Raw genomic sequence first — 8430 nt, forward strand, 5'->3', positions numbered from 1 at the left:
TATTTGTGAATGTCTGCTCTATCCTATAAGCAATTGATGTGGTTGCCTAAGGCCCCACATAGAAAAAAAAAGTCCCAAACTTTAATTTAATTAAGCCCAAATATTAGTTAATAAATAAAATAATATTTTTTTTATCAAATGAAGGTAAAAAAGAAGAAGAGAAAAATGCTACATTTGCAACATTTTTATAAAAAATCCTAAGTAGCAGGTTGTTATAGGCTATTATTCATGGCCAAAAAATAATTTCAGCAGTGGGTTTAAATTAAAACCAGTAACAACTTAACACCTAGGATTTGTTGTGAAATATATTTTGAATGTAGCACTTCTTGAAAAAAAAAAAAAAAAAAAAAAAAAGGAGCAATACACAAAAATTCACAATATTTTTCACAATAGTTGATTTGACAAACTTTTACTAGTCTCACCTAGGACCACTACTATCATTATTCTTTTAATTACCATTATCAATCTACCACATTAAAATGTGTGAAAAATTTTGTCAAATTTCTTGTCTATAGACTTTCTAAAAAAAATTATACGTGGTTCTTGTTAATTAGTAATAATCTTGCATCTAAAATAAGATAATAGAGTTTAAGTAATATTTATTTTTGAAAAAGTCATATTTAAAAATATAAAAGGCATTGATTTCAATTTTCACCTTAAACCCCCAAATGCATTAAGGCCCATGATACTTGTAAAATCTAAGTAAAATATCATCTTCTACTTCCTTCCATGTGAACATCTTTCATGCAAAATCTTCTCTCCCATATACCTGCATCCAAAGGGGAAAATTTGCAAGTTAAGACTAATAGAATGTGGAAATAAATTTTAATCGATCAAATTTACCATTTCTTAATATGTTAAACGTATGTGTTATTAAAGTTTAATTAAACACTGTCTCCACTCTATCTCTTACTTTTAAGGTTAAAATTATATATGCATGTTGGACTCATTAAAGAGAAATTTAAGTCTTAAAATAATAGTTAAATGATTAAATTCTCTATTTCCACTAGCTTTAGCTTTTACCTTCCAAGCATCATAACAGTAGCTTGAGGATTAGTCCCAGGTGAGCGTAAAAATGTTGAACCATCAATGACCCTTAACGCATCCACACCAAGAACCTTATAATCATGATCAACAACCTTACCAACTTGGCAACCTCCATGGAAATGCCAAATGGTAATGACAGTGTCTATACAAAACTGTTCCAAGGAAAACGCAGCACTAGGATGTCGCGGCCTCTTGTTCAATTGTAAACTCACCATCATATCTATTAGTGCCTGCACTGTCATGTTGCTATACCGGAACTTTGAAAATGGATATGCATTTACAACTTCTATAATGGTCCTCATGCCTAGAACACACCTCATTAGGTCCTCTGATTCTTTGAAATAGTTAAAGGTAACTGCTGGATTGTCATTCGGATTTGTGTTCCGAAGCTCAAGATAGCCTGTGGAGAGGGGACCTGTGACTTTTTCACCTATCACACCACCTTTAAAACTCTCCTTGGCAATGTCATTTATGATTTCAGCCGCTTCAGCCATTGCTTTTGTGGGCACTGTGAAGGGCTGGTCAGTCTGCAATTTGAGCAAAGTTATAGTTTTTTTTTTTTTAAAGTTAATTTATTCATTGTGGTAATTACACTTAATCTACCTATAATTAGGCCTAAATTCACTTTCCCTACCCGTGGTTTGAAAAGTATCACTTTATTCACTTAAGATTTGCTCTGTTTGTTTTCTATAACTACCTCTGTTAAAAACATGGATAAATATGTATTTTTACCCCCTTTTATGTCTCTCTCCTCCCAAAACAAAACCAAAAAAAAAAAAAAAACAGAGAGAGAAAATAAGATCAAAAAATAGGGTTTTGCAAAAATCAAAAACATCCAACCAATTCAAACCCAGTAAAAACTCTTTAAACAAAGAAACCCGGCATCAAAACCCACTATCTGAAATCCACCGTCAAAGAAACTTGCCATCAAAACAATGAAACCCACCACCATCAAAATCCACCAACAAATAAATTGGTTGTCTAAAATAAAAAATCCACCATCAAAGAAACCTAAAAAACAAGCTCTAAACTCCTTCCCCAATTTGTACCAACTGCATCAAACCCATTTGCTCAGGAGACATTAAAAGCTTAGAGCAACCAAGCTATTGTGTGGTTGGTCCTCTCCTCCATACAACCAACATTTAATACAAGTGTTGTTGCAATTTTGAACTTAATAAATGGTATTGTTTTTCTTCTAAAGTTTTGTACTGATCTTGGTTTCTAATTTATCGCCATAAGTATTTTGACCAACAACTTTTTGGGAAGAGGGTTTAAATTGTTGATTTGAACCGTATTTGATAACTCATTTAAGATTGTGAATAGATGCCTCTTCTACTACAAAAGGATGTTAATTAAGCAGCTTGAAGCAAGCCATTTTTGTCCCCTTTGTCTTTTGTACAAAAGCCATTACTACTCTATTTGATGTAGGAGCTCAAACATACAAAAACCAACACAACCACACACATCCAAACCCACGATTCATTCAGTAGCGATGCCCAAAACTCCATTTTTTCAAATCCTAACAACTAAAAGAAACCCAATCCCTACCTTAAACAAAAAATGGCTTAGATAGAGGGTTTGGGTTTGGTTTTTGAGCGAAGAAAGAGAGCCACCAACAGCAACACCAATGACCCACCCCAGCCAAGACGACACTGCAACCAAGATGTGACCATCCCAACAACCCAAAATCTCAGATCGACCACAACAACCCATATGCCACGCTTCGCCTTCAAACCCTGACCCAAGGCAGCTATACTCCTCCTCCGCAAATCAAAACCCAAACCCATACAGCCATTCTTGTGCTCCTCCACTATCCCCACTCTGACCCAAAGCTACCACCAATCTAAACCAAAGTAAGAGATGAGAGGGACAAAGATAGAACAAAGAGATAAAGAGACAAAGAGACGGAGAGGAGAGAGAGAGAGCCTGAGAAATAAATGAAATCAAGTTAAAAGAAACAATGGATAGAGTTAAGATTCAGTATATTTTGCCTTTAGTGTTGCAATGACATTTTGTGAGTTTCTAAATTTTTACAAATGACTTCTTTTGATTTTATTTATTTTCTTTTGATTTTGTACGTATTTTTTTGTTTTGAAAGGAGAGAGACATAAAAAGAGTGCAAAAATACATATTTACCATTGTTTTTAACAAAAGTGGGTTACGGAAAACAAACAGAGCAAATCTCAAGTGGGTAAAGTAATACTTTTCAAATCATGGATAGACAAAGTGAATTCGGGCCTAACCACAAATAGGTTTACTGTAATTACTCCTTATTCATTTAAGTTGATAAACTTATTCAATAGGAAAAAACCTAAGCATAGTTCATGTTGTACCTCCTAAATTTTTCCCTATCCAATATATTAAGAGAATGCACATGATTATGAGTTGAGACTTAACATTTATCTTATGTAAATAATTACAAATATAATTATATCAGTGTTTATTTGAAATTGAGTTATCCTATACATTTTGAGAATGTAATGTGCAAATGTGTTCCAATAAAAAACGCAATGATATATCTAGCTAGTAATTAATTTGTTACGATCAAGAACAAATAGATTCATATCTTGTTTAAAAACTCACATCATGGACTACTGAATATGCATCAGCTTACTTTGAAGTTAATAGGCAGAAGGGACTCCATGTGGATTTTCCAATCAAAACTTCAATCAATGCCATTTGCTTTGAGAGAAAGTTTTTCTCTAAACTAGTTTGGAGGGAAAATCTTCTAACTTTATTTATATCATTTTATTGGATGTGATTTTAACAAATTCACAGTTAAATTGAATTTTCTTATTATATTATTCATACTTGCAAAATTTCAAGAAGATAAAAAAATCAATAGTTATGTTATTAATCAAATGTTCAAATTTCAAGTTTTTGTAATAAAAAATTATGAATAAAAATATGTTTATAGATAAAATAGTAATTAACATCCGATTTGAACAAAATAGTTTGGAGCAATGTTATTGATTCCGTTCTGTTCCACTCCGTTCCGGCCGAAACAGCTGGAATATTCCGTACTAGTATGCAAACCAGTACGAGAATAGCTTACGTTCCACCTCAGGTTAGATTTCGGCCTATTTCAAGTCATTTCAGCCATTCCGAACATTTTCGGCCGAGATAAGGATTTCGGCCGGCACTAGATTTTGCCTATTAAAAAAAAAAAGAAAAACTAAAACTAAAACCTCATGTACGCCATCTACGCCATTTTGGGCTTCATTGTTTCTCATTCAGCTTCAACATTGTCTCTTTGAGCCACCACACTTCTCTATTGTTGACATTTCCTTTGCTAGAGAACACTTACCTGTTGGGCGTGTTGGGGTCCAGCCTTGATTGTGTGAGGAAGTGTTAAAACCAAAGAAAGCATTCAAAAAAAAAAAAAAAAAAAGCAAAGAAGTTTGTGGAGACTAGAGAAGAAGAATGGAGGAGATCGGAGGAGATCAGATGGAAAGGACATGGTAAGTGAAATAACTGAAAATGGAAAATACGTGTGGGGTAATGGAGATTGTAAGGAAACTTCTAGGGAATTTCCTAGTTCAAAAACTAATCCTAAATTCTTATTTATTTACAATAATGCCACAAGTAAAAAGTTGAAAAATATTCACATAAATTTTTTATCAACTTTACTTCATTTGCTTTTAAGGTGAAAGAGTATACACTATACATTTATTAATTTGTTTACAATTATTCAAAATGTGAATTTTATTCCTAGAAAGTTAAAAATATTTAAATATTTTTTAATCCCACTTTATTTAAGATTAAAAAAAATTAAATTAATTATTTTATATAATAGTAATAATATATATATATATATATAATATTTTTAAGGAACCTGACAACAAAGAAGTCAATAAATTCGGCCATGAGTCCATGCAACATTTAATGCAACTTCGTGCAATTTTTTGATGGTTTGTTGGCTAATGTCAAGCCACCAATTTGACAATTCAGGCCATTCCAACAGAATTCAATAGCAATTCAGTTTTTTTATTTTTATTTTGGAGAAGCAGCAATTCAGTATTAATAATGTCAAATTAGAAGAAAAAATGAGAGAGAAAAAAATGTCAGATTTGGCAACCAAATTTGGTGTTTAATTTCTTTCCAACAAGTCTAGGGCCACATATTTGCTCATATACTTTGTCACAACTTAAATATATGGCAAACGGTGATTAGATTAGTTTTTATTAAGTACTAGTAGTGGACCTACGTATAAGTGATGCAATTTTATCACACATTAACAAATGTGCAAATTATGTATCAAATTGTGTAGAAGTGTGTCCAAAGAAGAATCACCAAACAGATAATAGAAGAATCTGTTCCTGACTCTCTCATGCATATAGTCGTCACTACTACTTCCAGTTTCGGGTTGCACTTTAAGATACCAATATTACAGAGAGAAATAGGCAGAGAAAGCTCACAATCACACGGTCCTTCCCAACGTCAATCGTCACAATCTTTATCAATCTTCCATTTTTTGCATTATAATGTGAAAATAATGCCGTGCACGATAAACTTCCAGTCACAAATCGGTGTATTTTTTTGTCTTTCTCACTTTAATTATCGATACGTGTGCAATAAGAAATACCAAATCATTGATGCTTGTTTGTTTTGATAAGAAATACCAAATCTTAATCCAAAGGAGCTCATGTTTAAGTTGCCTTGCTTGTACGCAAGTTTCACGCAATTGAATCATTAAATCATCTATATATATGTGGGGCTTGCTCATTAAAATTATCACTATATATAACTTCATTATAGCTCCCAAAAAATATAGAACAAGGTAGGGGATCTTTTAAAAGAACTCTCAGTTTTCACTTCTTAAAAGGAGATTGCTTGGCTTTTGGTTCTGTAAAGAAGATTTCAGCAATTTTTGATATGGGCTCGCGATGTTATAGCTTTATAGGGGCTATTCTTGTTGGAATTCTCATGTTTCATGGCTTTGCTCACGCAGAAAAAGGTGCACAATATGTTTTAGTTTACAGTTTGTTCTCCCCATGAGACACGGTATAATAGAGACATACACTAATATTAGGTTTAATTCACTTTCAAAATGTCTAGGTGGCCTAGCTATATTTTATGCTTTGAAATGTGAGAACACAATATCCTAGTCTTGTAAACTGAACTTGTGTTTAATCAACTATACTTGGTCTAATTGATCTTGTTCGAAATTGAATTGGTGTTTTTTCTATCACACATGGTAAGGAAAAAAGAAAAAGAAAAGTGATCAAAACCCACACTAATCTTAGGAAATAGTAAATTTAGGACTTTAGTGGAAACGGTCATCACCTGCTTTAATACTACAATAACTTATTAATTGTCTCAAAAGAAGTTATAAAAAAAATAGAAAAACTAATAATTTAATCATTATTCTAACACTATTCATCACTGTATTGAACCATTTTTATTATTCCAACTTCTGGTATGTCTCTTTTCTTTCTACATGCAGCTCCAAACTACACATTTGTCAGAGAAGCAACTTCAGCCCCAGCAATCGCATATTACGACTACATAATCATTGGCGGAGGGACCTCTGGGTGTCCACTAGCAGCAACACTTTCACAAAACGCAAGTGTCTTAGTCCTCGAAAGAGGAGGATCTCCTTATGGCAATCCAAACATAACCAACATAGAAAATTTCTCAAACACTCTTTCGGATACGTCTCCTACATCTCCTACTCAACAATTCACTTCTGAAGACGGTGTATACAATGCTCGAGCACGCGTTCTAGGCGGTGGAACCGCCTTGAATGCCGGATTCTACTCGCATGCTAGCACTCGCTATGTAAAGGAAGCTGGTTGGGACGAGACATTGGTGAACAAATCTTATGAATGGGTGGAAAAGTTGGTAGTGTTTAAGCCACCAAAGGTAGAGTATCAAGTTGCTGTGAGAGATAGTTTGCTTGAGGTTGGGGTGTTGCCCTATAATGGGTTTACGTATGATCATTTGAATGGGACAAAAATTGGAGGAACGATTTTTGATAAGAAGGGTCATAGACACACTGCGGCAGATTTGCTTGAGTATGCTGATCCAAGAAAGATTACTGTCTATTTGCATGCAACTGTGTACAAGATCTTTTTTAGGTATAATAATGGTAAGGCTTTTCATTGAGTACTTGCATGATATGTCTTACCTATTGTAACATGAGGTGTGTGCATGGGTTCAGTTGGATTGAATTTGAGGTTTTTTTAACCTAACTTGACTTTTTCAAGTTAAGAAATCTCCATTCTCCAATGATCCAATCAAATTCAAATCAGCTAATGATAACTCTAAAACCAACCCAATACGTAGGGATTGGGTTGGATTGTTGGTTTAGAGTCATTTTGTTAGGAATAATAAAAAAAATTTTGAGTTTTTATTTTTTAATTATTTAATAAATGATTGCAATTTACACAATTGAGTCTAACATTCTTAATTCATTTAAAACTATCAAAATTAAACTAGTTAAGTCCCAAAATCCAAAAATTCATAAACAAAACGAACAACTTTAAAATATAGTATATACTTTTTAATTATTAATAATGTGGTTGGGTCAGTTTAGTTGGGTTGAAAGTTTTGTCAATCCCAACTCAACCTGACCCAAATTACAAGAATATTTGAAACATAATCCACCATCAACCCAAAAATAAACAAAGAAAAAAAGAGATAATTTCGTCTTGATTATTTTGATGCAGGAACAGAAAGACCACAAGCTTATGGTGTGGTTTTCAAAGATGCATCGGGAGTGTTTCACAAAGCATACTTAACGAAGAACTCGAATTCAATGAATGAGATAATATTATCAGCCGGAGCAATTGGAAGCCCACAGCTATTGATGTTGAGTGGTATTGGGCCTGGTGACCATCTCCAGGCCCATGGGATCAAGGTAGTATTGGACCAACCCTTGGTGGGTCAAGGAATGGCTGATAATCCACTGAATATCCTCACGATTCCTCTCCAATCCCAGTTGAAGTGTCTCTGGTTCAAACTGCGGGCATCACTAGGTTTGGTAACTATATTGAAGCAATCAGTGGACTGAGTCTGAGTTTTTTACTTTCTTCTTCGGCTCAAAGTCTTTCTAGAGACCCAGGGCTGTTCGTAAATAAGGTTTTAACTTCCTACTCTATATTTACATTTTATAAGTTAAAATTTATTTATTATATCTATAATTGTGTATAATATACATGACATATTTTGACACCATGAATGCATAATGACGTTACAAAGTGAAGGACAAAGTTTATCTCCAAACTTTCCAATCAAAACTTCAATCAATGTCATTTGCTTTGGGACAAAGTTTATCTCCAAACCAATGTTATTAATTCCGTTTTGGGACCCGTTTCGTTTTGTCCAATGGAACGTAATATTTTGGTACCGGCCTATTTCGGAGTACCGTTTCATAGTGTT

At 33.6% G+C, this 8430-nt stretch overlaps 2 protein-coding genes across 2 annotated transcripts; one reads left to right on the top strand and one right to left on the bottom strand.

Moving 5' to 3' along the window:
• Positions 1–574: 574 nt before the first annotated feature.
• LOC136065582 (protein HOTHEAD-like) lies at positions 575–4589 on the bottom strand. The gene is made up of 2 exons (XM_065768986.1): positions 1024–4589; positions 575–769 (listed from the first exon to the last, which is right to left on the bottom strand). Exons 1-2 carry the CDS (start codon positions 1539–1541, stop codon positions 718–720), a joined length of 570 nt encoding a protein of 189 aa, XP_065625058.1. The 5' UTR covers positions 1542–4589; the 3' UTR covers positions 575–717.
• A 1172-nt stretch (positions 4590–5761) lies between these two features.
• On the top strand, positions 5762–8261 carry LOC112037246 (protein HOTHEAD). The gene is made up of 3 exons (XM_024070062.2): positions 5762–6004; positions 6494–7138; positions 7719–8261. Exons 1-3 carry the CDS (start codon positions 5923–5925, stop codon positions 8060–8062), a joined length of 1071 nt encoding a protein of 356 aa, XP_023925830.2. The 5' UTR covers positions 5762–5922; the 3' UTR covers positions 8063–8261.
• The last annotated feature ends 169 nt before the right edge of the window (positions 8262–8430 follow it).

Source organism: Quercus suber, unplaced genomic scaffold (genome assembly GCF_002906115.3).
Source record: "Quercus suber isolate HL8 unplaced genomic scaffold, Cork oak 2.0 scaffold_1035, whole genome shotgun sequence".
Taxonomy (NCBI): domain Eukaryota; kingdom Viridiplantae; phylum Streptophyta; class Magnoliopsida; order Fagales; family Fagaceae; genus Quercus; species Quercus suber.